At 35.5% G+C, this 19,155-nt stretch overlaps 1 protein-coding gene across 2 annotated transcripts in view; it reads right to left on the reverse strand.

Moving 5' to 3' along the window:
* LOC133517388 (protein O-mannosyl-transferase TMTC1-like) overlaps window positions 1-17,735 on the reverse strand; it is a 385,685-nt gene extending 367,950 nt beyond the window's left edge. The window contains exon 1 of one of the 2 annotated variants that reach the window (XR_009799368.1): window positions 17,169-17,734. Coding sequence is in view for 1 of the 2 variants with exons in the window: in XM_061850690.1 (XP_061706674.1) it covers window positions 17,169-17,452 (284 nt within the window). In the remaining variant the exon portion in view is untranslated. Of the gene's footprint in view, window positions 1-17,168 lie in introns of both variants that reach the window. The other variant, XM_061850690.1, reaches the window with a different exon arrangement.
* Window positions 17,736-19,155: the final 1,420 nt, after the last annotated feature.

Raw genomic sequence — 19,155 nt, forward strand, 5'->3', positions numbered from 1 at the left:
GTTTTAAACCTGTTCGTGTTTTTTTGTTTATATCGAGCGAAAAATGTTTAATCAGGCTTCGAACTATAAGTTACTAGAGAGAGGTCACAAGATCGCTATTTATATATTTTTTGCAGCCGTAATATAATCTAAAAAGCATTACGATTTTTTAAACTCGGCTGGCCGAATGCACGCTGGTGGAATCGTATTCGTACTATGTATATTTTTTTATTTAGTATTGTTTTTATATTAGTAATTAATTTAAGTAGTACTTTACAAAAATACTATGTAAATTATCAATCAATTCAATTGTGTATTTGTGATTTGTCAAATTTCATAAACGAACAAATTTCACCTCGTGGAGAGTCCATAAGTTCACAAATTAAAACATTTACATACAATAACATCATTAGTATATTATTATTATGTTAACATAACATATTCTGCTAGTACTAGTATAGGTAGGCATCATTATGATGTCTAATATGAATATTAATTACTTAATTGAACTCCTCTAAAAATAAACTAATTATTATCAAACACACGTATCGTCTGCAATTTTTTTTTTAAATTACTACACCTACTAAAACAAAGTCACGCGCCGCGTTTGTCTTTTTTAGGGTTCCGTAGCCAAATGGCAAAAAACGGAACGCTTATAGATTCGTCATGTCCGTCTGTCTGTCCGTTTATTTTGTGTTCGCGATAAACTAAAAAACTACTGAACGGGAGTTCATCTGGTTTCCATTTTGTTTAATACTTACGGCATTAAATAACCAAATTAGTTTGAAGCCTCAACAATTAAAGACCGTAAGTGTACAATTAATACCCGTGCAAAGACGTGGCGGGTTGCTAGTTAAAGAAAAAATATTTATTTGGATTTTTAGCAGGCCCTTAAACTGACAAACACACATAGAACCATTAACAAAGACAACAGATATTACCAATAACTTGGTCCTCTGATTTAGTAGATATTTGCAATTCGAATTTATTCCGTTCACGGGTTAACCCCACAGTACTTTACGGTGTTCACGCGACAGATCATTACCGTGGCCTCGATGGTCATTACCATGTCGCGCTGTCATTACCGCGCTTTGAATAAATTATTCGTTTATTTTGTTGTTTCGGTTGTTTTACGGCTTGGTTTATTTGATGTACATATATTTTCTTGTGCTTTTGCGTTTTACGTAAATTAAATGGATGAATAAAGAAAATAAATATAATAGGTCATTATTACTCAAATTGACTAAGCCCCGCAGTAAGCTCAATAAGGCTTGTGTGTGTGTTAATGAGAAAACAATATATATTGAATATTTATAAATTCATAAAAAATTGGTATTTTTACATATTTAATTATTTATAAATTCTACCCCACGTGACCGCCGCCATACACGCAACAAATGGGTATTATACCCATTTGTTGCTGTGTATGGCCGATTCCGACCATATAATACATGGTCGGAATTATACTACTGATATAATATTACCTATTATAATGTTTTAAATATTTTTAAGTAAAACATGTTCAAAAGATGTCTCAACTCTGTCTCTAATTAGACATTTTGGCATATACCATAAATTGTCTTTGACTCGCTTTAATTAGTAAAGTCTTCTCTTACTTGGGAACTAAAATATTAACAAGATTGTGGGGATATTACCAATGGCAAGTTGCACAAAACACGGTAATTATATGTCAAGTACAATTACAAAATGTTCGACTCATTGACGCGTTATTTTCAACCTTCTTGAATTTTTTCAACTCAATCGGTAACTTTATCCATAGAATTATAAAGAAATAAAAAATTAATTAATATTATAGGGACATTTTTACACAAATTGACTAAGTCCCACGTTAAGCTCAAGATGGTTTGTGTTGTGGGTACTCAAATACATAGAAAATATCTATGACTCAGGAACAAATGAAACCTCTTGATACTGTCGTGAGTCATATTAACATTAAGCTAGTTAAAAATGTGTTTTTTAATCACTTGAGTTAAACCGTAAAATCAGCCGAACCTCAGCATATGTATTCAATATTGATATAAATAGTAATGAATTTTGAAGAATAGAAATTACTTCACTTTCCTTTTCTTTATTATTGTAATTATATATTCTTTGTTCAAACATTTTAACTTTTATATTTATACGCACAAAATATGTTTGTAAGTGATCGACAGCCTGCCTGTTTCCGGCCGGGCATCCCTACACTACATCTATATCTACAAATATGTTTGTCTAGGTATAACAATAATCAATCCGAGATAATCATTTTTTTTATTATTTACTCTAAATTAATCTCTAGTGGATAATCTGATGAAAATCTTAAAAAAATTAAACACTAGCCATTTCCTGCCCCCTTCCCCATCATTATCGCATAACACAGAATGTTCATTATCGCCCTAGGGCAGTAAACAGAAAATAACTAGACTCTAGTTTCCTTAATGAGGAGCAATTAAGCGCTCAGATATTTATGGCGCCCATTATTAAAACCTAAATTACGTTTTAACAGTTGGAAGTTTTACAAGGAGCCAGATTCCGATGTTATAACTTGTTACGGTTTTGATTTTATTTATTTTTGACCTTGAAGAGCGCTCACGCTGATAGGTGCATGCGAAACGAAGTGAAAATTGTGGGTGAGGTGCACGCCCAATCGCAACGACGATCATCAAGGTCGCCTCTAAACCATAACAAGTTATTATAACTTCATGGCGCTCTGGGCTTGCTATTGTGAGACACTGATAAACGTATTTTTCAACACACTTGCTCAAAACGGCGTTTTTATTCCACCGATTTTTTGCTCATAAACATAGATATTAAATACGCGTGCTTTTTCAGTATATTATAACAGTCGTACTTTTTCATTATATTATCCGACTGATTTAAGAAGGTAACTGATTGCTTATAATATGCATGGAAACGGAGTCTTCTTAAATTGGTCGAGTAGAGATTAGTATGACAGATGCAAAACTTACTAACCGTTTTAACAATTAAAATTGGATTAATATGAAACTTTCTTCTTGTTCCTCGCAAGTGTGTTGAAAAACGTCGTATGAAACGCGTGTGCATTGGTCATTACACACATCGGCTTTCTTATTGCGCTCTTGCTTGCAGCTCGCGCGCACAGTATCGCCTCGTGTGTAATGACCAGGGCCCGTACTTTTCATGCCGTTGACGCAAAAATGACGTAATTTAACATACAGGGAGTTGTTTTACAATACTACAGATAACTACTTATTGACGGGTATCAAAATAAATACTTGTTACGAGGATAAAAGCTTGTTACGCTGTTAAAAATCAAAAATATGTATTATTTAATAAATTAATAATCTATTATTTATTTGAGTGACAATAAGATGAAAGTCAGTTAGACGTTTCTGTACTGATTGTCAAGTATATGTATAACTTACCTAAAGAGGTTGATAAATGATTAATTATTACGAAAATATTAATTGGAATCATACTCTATGTAGCGTAACGTCATTTTTCTATCAACGGCATGAAAAGTACGGGCCCTGGTAATGACCTACTTAGCACACATGTATCATAATGTACTATTTTATTGCGGCTTTCGAAGTAGTGCTTTGTTTTTGTACAGTCAAGGAATTTAATTTTTGTTTCATTTCGCACCTTTCAAAATTAAATAAAAATTAAAGGTATTAAAAATAAACTTATAAGTAGTGAAAGTTTTTAAACTTTACTGTACCTGTATCATTACTGTATCTTTAAATTATAGAGGTAAATGAGAACTAAATATGTAATGTGCCTACCGTGAAATTGTCCTACTTTGCTCCAAAATTAAGTAAATTATGTAGATGTTTTTAGATACTATAAAGTATAGACATGTAACAAAGAAGTATAATAAGTATTTCGGCTGGATTCTAAGAATGAGATACGATAACGATAAGTTCTGGTTTAGACAAGTTCTCATATATAATTGACAGAAGCAGCTCGATTCGGGCAACCAATGTCACTTTGACGTTAGAAATATCGTAGATAGATCTTATTGGGATCACAGCGGAATCGAAATAAACGTCAATTTTGACATGTCGTTTAGTTATCGATCTTTCCAAGATCTTAAACATGTCTTAATCATTCTTCGAATCGGGCCGTTTTAATATAGTAAACGTGAAATCATTCAGCGAAAAAGGACTATTTTACGGTATTTTCAATTGTTTTGATACATAGTGGGAATACATTTGACTTGAAAATTTTCCAGATCCGATTTTATCGCGCAAACTCCGTAATTTAATCTTATAACAAGTTACTGTTGTTTGAAATAGATTACCTCTCAGGTAGGTTCACATTAATTATGCCTTTAACAACAAAAATAAGTTATAAGAAGAACCAAATTAATATTTCGTTTAATCCTGACTTGATAAAATGTACTAATAGACAGTTCTTGATCCCAAATTCAATTTGAAATCTATCTAGAGGGCCATGAAAAACACGTTGACTTTGACGAGAAACGGCGAAATTGTTTTTATCCTTATTATTGACCTGTCTATTATTATTGTCTGTTATTGTGTCTGTAGCGGTGGTGGCCGAGTGGATATGACGTCTGACTTTCAATCCTGAGGTCGCGGGTTCAAATCCTGGCTCGTACCAATGAGTTTTTCAGAACTTATGTACGAAATATCATTTGATATTTACCACTAGCTTTTCGGTGAAGGAAAACATCGTGAGGAAACCTGCATACATCTGCGAAGAAATTCAAAGGTGTATGTGAAGTCCCCAATCCGCATTGGGCTAGCGTGGGGACTATAGCCCGAGCCCTTTCGCCCATGAGAGGAGGCTTGTGCCCAGCAGTGGGACGTATATAGGCTGAATTATTATTATTTTATTATTATTGACCTGTCAAAGTCCAACTCAAGGCAAGCATATTTTTATATGTAAGATTAAAAATGTATTATAATGTTTAAACAAAGAGGGGAATCGATGGGTGTTAATAATGAAAAAAATATGTGTATATCATGGACAGATCTTAGAATGGATCATTTCATGATATGGCAATTATTTGAAGTGACTAATTCTAAAATAAGATATCGTGAAAAAATCTAAATCTATGATCTGACCACGACATGTTACCATATTTAATGTTCTAAGTTAAATGGAACAGATTGAAGCGTTAGCGAAGGAGAGTATTAATGGTAGCAGGATTGTTGTAAACATAGCATGGGATAGAGACACATGTTGAATTATATAACCAATTCTACTTGAATAAATAGAAAATTAAAAATGTAGCATAAGAAAAATGGTGGAAAGGAGAATGGGCAATTTGTCCCATGGATGTATACTGTTGAGACATATCTCGTTTGAAAGGGTTTACTCTTAGCATTATTTTATTGTATGACACCAACTTTGGATAACGTGCAGGGACTGAGCAATTTAAAAAAAAGAGTGGCCAATATAAACTGTTGTTTTACAAAGTACTTGTTATGTAGCCGGTTGTTAGGTGTTTTGTATGAAAGAATACACTATTTGTATACACTCTTATTTCGCTGTGTATCAAGTAATTTTTAGAATGACGATTTTTTAAAACTGTACATTGTGTCCCTTTAAATACTTTATCATTGGTGTTGATACAAAAAACATAAAGCATTTTTTATATTCTTTCGAATAAAATACGCTAAATCTTTTTATATCCCGCGTATAAGGAAATATAACTGCTTATATGCGCAACTTCTTTTTTTATATAGCTCGGTCCCTGCAAGTGGTCCAAGGTTGGTGCCATACAATAAAATAATACTACGATTAAGAGCTTTAAAACGACATATGTCTCAACAGTATACATCCATGGGACACTCCCCATACAAAAGTGCCCATTGTCCTTTATTTTTATTTATTTTATTTTATTCCTTAAATTAACACTTACAATCAAGCTACACATGTTAAAAGGAGTGACATTATATACGCATTGATACTAACAATTTACTTACTGCTAACTATACATTGATTGAGCTGGTCGTCGTTATTGACTCTAGGTATCGGCTACTAACTGCCAAAAAACTAACTTCAGTGCATTGGAATATGTTAATATATAAGTTTGCTGTCGCTGTCCAATATATCATTCAAGAAAGACAATGCGCGGTGCAGCGGTGAGTGAGATAATGCCCGGGTCCGCGCCGCCGGGACTGCGAACAGCAACAAATTATATCTTACTCGTAGTATCCTTCGACCCCTTACATTTGTTTAAAAAATAAATTATACAGCAACAATACAATACATGAACGCAATTTGAACCGTCAAAATATAAACTTTTTTTTATTTTCTTTACACTTCAGGACGGTTTCATGATTGTAATCGTGACATAACGATCATATTATACCATTACTAAAGGATTACACACTACAAAAAAGGTACAAAGTATGAAAAGGTATAAATATACAGGTAACAACAGGACTTATCGCTAAACAGCAACCTCTTCCAGACAACCTTCAGATGGTGAAATGGCAAACGTAGTGAAGTAGTATGCTTAATTAAGCATTTTATTATTATTATTATATTACGTAGATATTTGATCCTCAAAACAAAACTTGTCACCTAGCGCCAAGCGATTCATCGGCGAGTTTCATAGCCTTGAGCATAATTAATTGTCCGACGTGATTCATCCGAAGCAGCTGGGCTTAAAAAATCAATTTGGGCGGAATCCGCAGCTCAGCTATTAAAATTGCCTTCTTATCAACTTGGGCCTGGAATAGACTCTTCACGAAGTAGATCGGCTGAACGGAGCTAATGTCAAGTACTTAAGTACCTAAATCAATTTCAAGTTATAGAAAAGTGAAAAAAATAAAACCAATTTAGGTTTTACATCAACCTAAGATTTTTAAAATTTAACAACCGTAAAAAGACATGTACCTACATATTTTGAAGCTACAATGAATCATAATTATATATTTATGATTTGATATAAATTTTGAAAAAATAAGTCCTGCCTAGTGTTACATTAAGAAGTTAAACCCGTTGGTATTTTTTCCCCTGTACATTCATAAGTTTGACAAGTGTAAATATTTATTTTCCTTTTTTATTTTAGAACGTACCACATTGAAATCTATAAATTGTGTATACAGATGTCAATCACAATGAAAAATCAACGATGATCACCAACTCTGGTCAACGTGGGACTCGAACTCACATTTTTGAATTGCCGGGCCAATGCGTTACCAATTGCGCCAGCTGACCATCCGTCATTCACCGCGAATTTAACCATTGCAACTGTGACAAAGTTGTCACAGTTGCAATGGTTAAATTCGCGGTGATTCGCGGTGCAGATGTCGCTAGTGAAGTGACTAGCCTGGTCATCTTAAAGCGCAGATGTGTATTGTAATACCCCTAATTCGAAGAACAAGATTCTTAATGTGCTAGAGAGGCACCCAATACAAAAACGCGATTTAAATTTCATACATCTATATCTCTACCATTTGCAAAAATAAATAATTTCCTATAATCCAATAGCATTATTACTGCTCCTGCCAAGTACTCTTTCAAATCCCCAAACACTTAAAAACCCCGAATGACATTACCATGGCACCATGATTAATACTATTCCAAATCCCAAAACACTTTAAACCCCTAATGTCATTACCGTGTCATCTATCATCGCGGTCTTTTAATTTCCCGCATTTTTCATCCACTCATCTCAGTCATCTCTGTGTAGGGTTACCAAATACAAAGTTTCAAGTGTGCTAAACATTTTTTTTTAAACAACATTTGAAACAGCATTAAGTAATCCATCTCTTTAACGCCCCCCTTAACGCTTATTACTAAGTAATTAATTTAAGTTCTCATAATAAGTGAATTAATGGGAATGAATGATCTATAAACCTTTTCTATAAGCATCCCTAGATAGTTGTTTTAGTCGTCTAAAAATTATCAATTTATCTCATTAGTCGACAGAGACGAGTATACCACAGAATATAGACAAAATAACTGATGTTTGACAGTGAATCATGTTAACGATCTTTTATAGGATACTTTTCGGAGAGTGTGCTGAGGAATTGCACAACCTTATTCCTCCGTCCCCATTTCACCATCGGACTACCAGACAATCGGCACTTCGGCATCGCTACATGGTAGGTATTCCACAAATACGCACGAAGCGTTTCGCTTCAACATTCCTTATGCGAACTGCCAAGGAGTGGAATGCCCTGCCCTTATAGGTATCTCATAGGTAAGCGCGCTCCACCGTAGACCGCATCATCACTTATCATCAGGTGTGATCGTGGTCAAACGCCTGCCTATCCTCCATTAAAAAAAATACCTTGACGGCCCGAAATAGGCGTAACGTCCCTTGTTATTATTTTTTCCAGGATTTTCTTTTTTTCGCGATTTTTATATCGATCCGAATGGAAATCCTTCTTTAATATGACTGTCTTAATTCATTTTTGATACTCGGGACCACGATACCAAAATATCTTATTATATCTTGTACCTTTAAACGAGCAATTCTGGTGCACAACACTGGTAGTCGTTTATTCTGGTGTATATCTATATATATTTATATTTTTTGGGGATCTCAGTAACAGTATTCGATGAAATTTTGCTATATGGGGGTTTTCGGGGGCCAAAAATCCATCTAGCTATGTCCTTTCTCTGGGAAAACGAGCATTTTTGAGTTTTTATATTATTCAAAGCTCGGTCTCCCACATATTACATAGTAATTCTAGACAACGATGTTCTTTTATAAACAGCTGGCAACCCTACATCCGTCACATTATCAGCCATTGTCTACGCTTGACCTATTTTCAGAATCCTTCGGTCACGGCTGTGACATAAAATGTGATAGCAGGAATTTGTTGGAAGGTACATGGATGTGACATGGAACTGATAGTAGAAATTTGTGGGAACGTAGATGTCGATAGTGATATGAATGATGTTATGATAGGTTAAGGGTTACTGGAGGAATGTGTTTTATATTTCACTTTGTGCTTAAGTTGTAGTTTATGGCCCAAGGAATATGGAATTTTCTAGATTTAACGGGCCTTAGTGGGTAGTGACCTACTGATCCTGCCTATGAAGCCGATAGTCCTGGGTTCGTATCCCGGTAAGGGCATTTGTTTGTGTGATGAGCACAGATATTTATTCCTGAGTCATGAATGTTTTAACGAAAAAAAAAAATGAAATACAAATTAAACGTTACGATGATGGTTGAGCGTTATTGTATGTTTTTTCGCCAAAAAAAAAACTAAATTAGTGTTGACTATTGATACTTTCGAAATCTCGAACACATCATAACAAACATATCTCTTCCCCCTTGGTCTATCATAAAACTCAGCAATTTCCCCTTCAAGAGATATCCAACGAACTGGCAATAAATCGATTTGTCGACACAATACGAACAAGATACCCCCCTTCCATCTACATATCACACGGTTTCTCTTATTGCTGAAACTATTACAACGTTACATTTACACAACGAAAACTACCTATACACTTTAAATTGTAGAGGTATAAGGTTGAATATGGAACATCGAGTTGGAACACTTCTGATATAGGAGTAAAAAAAGAATACAAAACGAATTCAAAGCTCGAACCCGCAAAAGGCATATTGAAACTCATATCCTGATATTTTGTGACGGTTCACTGGTATTTCGAATATGTATATTGTGTTGTGGCTTTACGTGTCTTTATGTGGGGTAGCCATGTTCTGGGGTTCCGCAAGGTAACTTGAATATTAATTTAAGACGGTGAATTATTTGTTAAATATTAAAATCTCAACACATGTAGGTAATGTAGACTTAGGAGTAAACTATGTTTTTTTTTATATAGCAAGTATACATATAAAGGACGTGATAATCGACGTAATATTGACTGGCCAAAACATTTGCGTCTTTTTATCAAGCATTGTCTAAAAGTAAAGAGCATGCGACTTGCAATCCGGGTTCAAATTCCAGTTCGTATCAATATTTTTTTGGGAATTAATGTAGGTACGAAATATCATTTCATATTTCGTTGATGGAAAACATCGTGAGGAAACCGGACTAATCTCAATAAGGCCTAGTTTGCCTTTTCGGTTAGAAGGTGAGATGACAGTCGCTTCCATAAAAAGTAAGTGCCTACGCTAATTCCCGGGAGTTGCCAAGCGGACCCCAGGCTCCCATGAGCCGTGGCAAGACGTTTGCTTTTGCTTTATCATTTTTTTATTTTTTTTGTTTTTACTCTCATCTGCCATCGGCTTTCTTAGCCATAATCAGATTGTATCTATGTATCTAAAAAAATGTCTTTTTCCAGGTGGTGGTCCATTATCCACCATTCCTTTATTATGTGAAAACAGGGGGTGGATTATTCTCTCTGGTCTAGTTCCAAGATCTGCCACCTTTTGAGTCTTGTGATGTGTTACTGTTGTTGTTTAATAGGTCTCTGGCAAGTTCGTTCTCATGGTTTGTGAGCCTTTCCTTATATTTCTTTGAGAAGCTATTTACTTCCTCTTTGATGGTTGGTATATGTAGGTAGTCATGTATTTCTTTATTACGGATAAACCAGGGTGCACAAGATATTGTTCTGAGAGCAATATTCTGGAATCTTTGAAGGATCTCGAGGTTAGAATTGCTCGCTGAACCCCAGAGTTGTATACCATACGTCCAGATAGGTTTTATAATACATTTGTATACCAAAAGTTTGTTACTGAGCGTCAGAGGCCGATAGGAAGACAGTCCTTCCTATTAGCCATAGTAAGCGCTTAAATTGTATGCTAGCTTCATTTTTCTTTGCTTTGATGTGATTGGCCCAAGTGAGCCTCCTATCTAGGTGGAGGCCTAGGTATTTAACACAGCATTCACTGGGTAGTGTCTCTCCTCGTATGGTTACAGGCGGGCAGTCTCCTTTTCGTAAGGTAAATGTTATTTGGAGTGACTTTGATGTGCTAGCCTTGATTCTCCATTTTTCAAGCCACTGGTCGATTTTTTGCAGGTGCCTTTGCAGTTTTTGTGATGCTGCAACGGGGTCTTTGTCAGCGGCAAGGCACGCTGTGTCGTCAGCATATGTTGCTGTGACGACGTCTTCTGTACATGGAAGATCTGCGGTATAAATTGAGTACAACACCGGGCCAAGAACGGAGCCCTGGGGTATCATTTATTTGACGACCGGTTTGGCCTAATGGGTAGTGACCCTGCCTACGAAGCTGATGGTCCCGGGTTCAAATCCTGGTAAGGGCATTTATTCGTGTGATGAGCTGAGTTCCTGAGTCATGGGTGTTTTCTATGTATTTAAGTATTTATAAATATTTATATATTATATATATCGTTGTCTAAGTACCCTCAACACAAGCCTTATTGAGCTTACTGTGGGACTTACTCAACTTATGTAATAATGTCCTATAATATTTATTTTATCATTTTTATTTTATCATGTTGTTCTCAAGCAGCTAACCGCGTCCATCGTAGGGCCGAATTTATAAATGTGTCGTCTAGTCAAGTCTATGGAAGCATAGATAAACAAAGAACCCTCGATGCGCAAGCCCGACTCGCACTTGTCCGAATTATTATAACAGATGATGGAATGTCGTATATTTTTGTGAGTGTGTTAACTCTTACAATAACGTTCGGGCGGGATTCTCATAATAAAGCAATACAATATATTATTATTGCTACAATCCACGAAGAATAAGTAAAGACCAGGACAGGTAGGGTGGAATAATATAAATTGAGTTCGATTTATGTAAGTAAATATTATATTAGGGTATTACTGCAATGTTCTGCCGCTAGAGTGCAGCACTAGCACCTCTCGTAAACCATAGAGTAACATATTCATACTGTGCCTTAAAATGTTTTTTGACAAGTTTTTACAGATAATAGCATGACATAAAATGACATCGATGCCTCAAGGCGGTTTGTTTACAAAGCCTACCGGGAAACGCGAAAATCGAAATTTAGTTATCTGCCTCTTCATCTCTCGAATATGCAAGAGTGATAGAGAGGTTAGATAACGAAATTTCTGTTTTCTTGTTACGCGGTAGATCCTCAGATTGTGAAGGATTGTGCTAGTGGCGCCTGCGAAGAGTTTCGCGTAATATTAGGATATACATTTTACATGTAAAATAACAATTAAAATTTTGAAGATACTTATAACTAGGTGACAACAGCCGGGCTTATCGCTAAAAAGGGATCTCTTCCAGACATCCTTTGTATTTTGATTTCATTGGCACTGTTTCGGTGGAAGTAACTTTCGACAGTACAGTGAGTTTAGGGTCGCGCATAACGTGTTCCGTGCTATCATACTACATAACAAATCATACCAGCAAAAGGGCATATCTTCTTGTCAACTACGCTTTTTAATAAGCTTTATTTTCTAGATCCTTTGTTATATTTTTTATACACTCGGTTCAAAAGTTAGGGGGAGATTTTCCATTTTTATTTATGTATTAAAAATAAAAACCGGACAAGGGCGAGTCGGACTCGCACACCGAGGGTTCCGTACTTTTTAGTATTTGTTGTTATAGCGGCAACAGAAATACATCATCTGTGAAAATTTCAACTGTCTAGCTATCACGGTTCATGAGATACAGCCTGGTGACAGACGGACGGATAGCGGAGTCTTAGTAATAGGGTCCCGTTTTGGTCCGGAACCCTAAAAAATCACTTCTTAATTTTTTTATAACATTATATTTATTTTTAAAGACCTGTCCAATGATGTACCACCCGTTGATATTTACTGAAAAAAAAAAACACTTTTTGTTACATGTATTGAGCATCTCGCTTGAAAATAGTATAGTTTAAATTTTGTTTTTTGTTGGATAGACCGTTGTATACTGTTAATGAATTCATGAACGATGTATAGATTTTAACGATTCTCTACAGGAGATACTATCTTGACATTATGTTAGAATACTAGTATCCTGTAATTATTTAATTTTTGAATTGATATTTTATTGATTATGTTTTTGTATATCTGTTTTGACGATCATAATATGAATTCTTGTAGATTGACATGCCAGCAAATTATAATGTAATCTGTATTATGAAATAAATAAATTTAAATCTAATTTCTATACGTAGTGGCGGCTCACAAAATACACCTTTGTTTTAAATACATATAAGGGTTCCGTTTTAGCTGTTTTGCCTACTGAACCCTAAAAACCTCACTTTGAGTGAGAGGCACGGGTGATTGTAGTCAGAATGAGATCAAATTGACATCAATCAAGTTCGTATCATTCTTCTTATTTCCAAAATACCACTAAACTGCGTAAATGATGCCATGATGAATGGGCCCCTATGTCAGTCTGTCTCACTTTCACAAAGGGGATTGTATGTAAGAATGAGAGAGTGGGGTGATGTTCGATAACAATTGAGGCCTTTTGTAATTATGGTAGTGACACAGCGTATTGGGGTTAGGGATGTGACTTAAAAAGATTTTGCTGAAGTAAATTTACTATATTCCTTGGAATATAATTTTTGGGCTTAATAGTAAGTAAAATATAAGTGTTTAAAAAAAAAACATTTTTACAAACTTTTATCGCAGGTAACTAATACTTTTTGAGACAATTCTTACAATTCCAAAAAATAGGGTGCGTTGTTTTATCACAAAGTTCCCATGGCCACCTCCTGTCTCCATCATCAGATCAGCTCGATGGTACCATGATAATGCATATACGTATGTACCTATGCAAATTGCAAGCGGACCCCAGGCTCCCATGGGCCGTGGCAAAAATGCCGGGACAACGCGAGGAAGAAGAAGATGTACCTATGCAAATTTTGTAGCTTTATCGGAAACCGATAAGTGGGTCAAATTTTAATTGCAAGATTTGATTATAGACAGACAAACAGACAACGGGAACTTGTAATGATAATACATTTAAATAAGTGTCATATACTAGCTAAAGAAAATGTGACCAGTCTTGCAGTCCGGAATCGAAACGAAAAAGAAACATAAATCAAATTAGCTAATCAGATTATTTGATTGGTTATACCTAATTAAGTATCGTTCATCTCTAAATAAATACTAAGACCTAAAATATTCTTGAAATAATAAAAAAAATAGAGGCGTTATTTTACGTTAAGTTGCACATCAAAACACCCGGACTCATCAAATCGCAACGAAAAATCGAAAAAAAATTGAATAAAATTACATTTTGTATGGAGGATCCAAATTTTCAAAGTACGATAGCGACCCCTAAAATATATTTAAAAAATCTGAAAAAAATTACATTGATTTTTTGGTAGATTTTACATCGGGTGCCCCGTAGAAATATATAACTTCGACAAAATAAGGACCACCCCAGTCGTTGCACAATCTAAATGTGCGCAAAATTTTATTTACTGCGAAACTGATGTACAGGCTGAGCACTCTAAGCTGCTTATTTCTTTATGGTATTAGGAATGTTCGGGAACGGGAATGTTGCGTTGCGCCCATCACTAAAAGGGGATGACGGGCGCGATTGCGTCCCCGTAATTGATGGTTTTGAGATAATTACCACTAGTTTCATGGTTTGTGGTTTAAATACTTACAAAGGCGATGGCTTAGGGTTGTTAGGAACTAGAGTCTTAAGGTACCATTCGGATTCAGACTACACAGCGTTACTGCTGCAGTAATGTCGCGCCGCAGCACTGTAGCAGCAACGCTGGTGCAGTCTAAATCTTGTCTCGGTAAAGGAAAATATCGTGAGGAAACCTGCATATATCGGCCAAGAAATTCAAAAGATAAAGTCCCCAATCCGCATTGGGCTAGCGTGGGGACTATAACCATACCCCGGAGTTTTCGGTGCGGGAATGTTTTACACTAGCCAAAAAAACAGGCTAAAACTATAAAAACCAATACTATTTTAATATTTCTAAACGCATTTGAAGCTTACCTTCTATTTTTAATTCATATTTTGGTAATTATTTTACAATAGGCAAAGTTATTATAGTTGTCAAGCGGACCCCAGGCTCCCATGAGCCGTGGCAAAATGCCGGGACAACGCGAGGAAGAAGAAGAAAGTTATAAATACAAGAAAACATTCCCGCACCGAAAACCCCGACGTATGACTATAACCCAAGCTCTCGCGCATGAGAGGAGCCCTGTACCCAGCAGTGGGACGTATATAGGCTGAATTATTACTATATTACCCACTTAGCCAAGATCCGTCGACTACCCAAGAGCTTTTTAGATCATCTTCATGTACCGGATGATGGAGCTCATGTTGCTTCATTTTGAATTGCTTTGGTTCCAGATAGCCTGCTCCAAAGTCCTTATTTGTGTGGCGAGGACGTGACATTCACACATTTGGTGTTTTACTGTCTCTTTCTCTTCCCCACATAATCGTCAATCGGTGTCTCGTCTCCCATCTTGACCAAAACTGCTTTAAGCCCGTAATGGCAAACACTCGTGTTATTGGGACCGTGCGAAGTGCGTTGTGGGGGTAAGTAAAGCGATCCCAGCGCATAAGGTGGTAAAAATTTGAACTAACTGCGGATAACGTCTTTAACATTTCGTACAATTATATGGCTCGAAATGAAACTTTGATTTACGATTACTCCTGAAATATTCATTTAAATTGAATGGTGTAAGGGACCATTGCAATCTGTATGAAATGCTTAATATAACTAACGTATTTATTTTGATAATTGTTAATAATGTATCCATGTAAATAGCTTTGCAAATGCCACATATTACGTGATCTTTTTCTAGAAGTTAAGAATGGATAAAGTAAGTTATCCTTAAAAGATAGACATTTAACATCGCGGACTTTTTTGTAGACCTATGAATGAGAAACAACCCCACCATACATTGTGTTGTTATAGCTCAAACGGATTAGGCAGCGTTTTCGATTAAAGCTCCTAGCCAGCGTGATTTTTTCCGACAACATCGTTATATTTCAAACAATTTACACAAAACCTTAACAAGTTATATACTTAAGCCTTCCTCAAGAATCACTCTATTGATAGATGAAAGTCGTATGAAAATCTGTTCAGTAGTTTTTAGTTTTAGAGTAGTTTTATAAGATGTAGTGAATTGACGTTTTCCCCTAGACTTGCGGACACTAGGTTGCGTGACAGTCGTGCACGCTCCCAATAATTTATAATTTGAAGTTGTCTTTTTCCATACCAGAACCATAAGAAATTGGCAAATCCAAATTGAACTCCAGTAAAGAGTTTTTATGAGTTTTCTATAAAATTACGAGTCTTGCGCTGCGGATCTTAAATCTATACCAACACTAAAGAGGCTTCACTTTGAACAGGTAATTTGTAGACAGTTCCTGTTTAATTATGTTATTTGTCAATGGTCTCTAATTAAAATGTTATTATTATTTAATTACTTGCTTTATATTAGTAGCGTGCTAGAACTAGAAATAAGTTACATTAATTATACCGTTAACAAGGTTTTGTTTTAAATATGTATGTATGTTAACACTTTATTGTACATAAGACAGGTTAAGATACAATAAATATATGGTATTTATTTATGGTACCTACTTTCCTTGTTACGTACACATTTAATATCGATCAAACCGTTTTAATACAGCCAGCACCGTACACGCTTCAATCTTAGATTAGATAATTGGTATTTCAGCATCCATTGGATACATCGATCACCTACCCTTTTGTAGGCTTGCAATACAGCACGTGGTATTGGTATAAAATACTGAACCAATATAAATGTTGTTAGTACAGTTTGAAAACAAAATGGTTGTCGATTTGCGGAAAATGCCCAGTTCAACTAACTAACTTAGTTCGACATTATACATTGCGATGTTTAATAAATCTTCTCTGAGTTTTGTAAATATGCCTGCCATACCCATTTAGCGTCCATGAGATCTGATACTTTTTCACATGTAAACTTCTTTTAATTACCGTGGTGCAATAAAAAAGTAAGTAAATAGATATTAACCTGAATGTGAGATTGGAGCGGTCGATACGACTTGTGACTCCCCGGATCACTCATCGGTCTACCCGAAAAGTAATTTTTATGTTTACTTATGTTTGTTCTTTCTATCATCCATGAAGGTTACGTGACATTCAAATGTCAATATCACGTCAAATATTTGACGCTTACCATCTACCATACTCGCTTGTGTATTTGTCATGTGTTATGGTATTAAAATAATTAAAAGGCATAATTCTATGCTCACCTAAAACTTACTATGTTTTCAATCCTGTATTTATTTTTAAAAATCTTGCATCAGCGAAGTGCTCAAAGCTGAATGCGTCTGTAGGCAACATTGTTCGCTTTCTAGCAGGCAATAAAACTGAAAAATAGTGTAAAAACTAATGTAAACTCACCTGAAAGTCAGCGTAGTCAGCGGCCTGTACGACTTGTGGCTACCCGGATCACTCATCGGTGTGCCCCAAAAGTCGTTCTTAAACACAGTCACTACCGTGTTCACTCCTGTCACATCCCCGTTCGTAACTATAGCAGGAATGTCATCATGGACAAAATCACCGTTCAAACTGTTAGAGTACGTTATAGCAGCTATGGAAGCTACTAGAGTATAAATTATCCAATCATTGTTACAAATTATTTTTTTTGGTTCTTCGCGAACGGGTGGTAAATGCCGACGACGCATTTTGTTTTTGGCCACTTCACTTTTTTGTCACTCACAGTTGTTCGATTGTTCACTTTTTCACTTATCACTTGCACGTGTATTACTTTTACATTTGTTGTGTATGTTATTTTACATTACATATTTTATTAAATAACAATGATTATAATCATTACCTATATAATTCCGCCATTGTTATTTTAACACGGTTCATATTTAAAAAAGGAACTCATATAATGTAAAACATAACTATTTACATTTTTTAATTTTTTATCCGGGTCATAACAACAGTATAGCATAATGCCACCTCAAGTTCACTGCAATGTGCTTTCACCTAAACAGCTTTACCGAACCAAATGTCCGGTTCACTCGAACACTTACCCGGCCTGTCCGGGTCACGAATACCCGGGCGATGTCATCCATCAAATAGACGTTCGTATTAACAACAAGTAACTGAGCATTGAAGAACCTTAACGCAGCGGCAGAAGAGCTACAAATCGTCGGCAAAATAACCTGTTCGTACAACATCGTATAATAATTGTGATTCCATGAACGTGAGATTTTGAGGAATCTAGCAGTTTGTTTCTAATGTAAATTAAACGAAAAGCGAGAATTTCAACTCTCAGAAAATTTCTTACTGGTTTAATAGTTGCGAAACTAAATTAAAATGATATTGATAGCCTAAACTGAAAAACTCGTTTCGTCATGTGAGTAACCTTCAGTGATTTTGACTGTGCGTTGTCTGCAATATTATGTATTTTATATAAATTAACTTATTCTCCGATACGATTAAAAATAACAGTTCTCTTTGACATAAACTGAAGCAACAAATATCGGTTAACATCCATCGCGGAATTTATATATATCTATCTAATTTAAGTAATTAATTACTAGAGTTTGTGTGCGTTTCTTTAAAATTTGTTTGGCTTTATATGTACGTTTATGCTAGATTAAAATTTTTGATATATTGTTTTTGTATGATGACTTTGTGTAATTTTTACCGTGTTCATTTTGTAGATTGCCTAAATAAATTAATTCGAAACCGAACTAGATCTCACAACCGTAAATATCAACTGCCAATAAGGTTAGCGAATGACAAGAGAATTCAATGGCACACTATCTTAACCGTCAGGTGCACGCACAAATTATCCGGATCTCCGACCCGGTTCATCCGGTTTAACGGCTCATGAATATGTCATCGGCTGTGACCGATCTGCATGCCCTTCCAATTCTGTGGAAGCCATAGTCGGGTTTTAAACATATCAACTTGATTTGACAATACTTATCTATAAACGTGGAATCTTCGGCTTTTCAAGGATTCAGGGTGAAACACAATATTTTTATCATCAGGAAAATACTCACTGTAAAATCACTTTTGCCACACTTCCCACAAGTGGTTCATCCACATAAAGTATTTTTTTCTCATCAGTTTTCAAAGAATAATGAGAACATTTACAAGCTGGTGTGGTGAAAAGCAATATATTATAAATACGCTTGTAATATAAGAATAAAATATGGCCCTGTACACATCGTATTCGCTGACCTTATTCACAAATAGAGAATAGAAACCAGCAAAAATTGCACTCGCAATTAAGGCGATATTTTACGGAAACCCGCGAACAGGAAAACGAGTAAAACAGAAAAGTTAGTCTAGAAATATAGCTCTCCGGCTAAGTGCTATTGAGCACTGCGTTTACAATTGTTGCGAAACGGTACTTTTTAGAAAG

The sequence above is a fragment of the Cydia pomonella genome, chromosome 4 (assembly GCF_033807575.1).
Source record: "Cydia pomonella isolate Wapato2018A chromosome 4, ilCydPomo1, whole genome shotgun sequence".
NCBI lineage: Eukaryota > Metazoa > Arthropoda > Insecta > Lepidoptera > Tortricidae > Cydia > Cydia pomonella.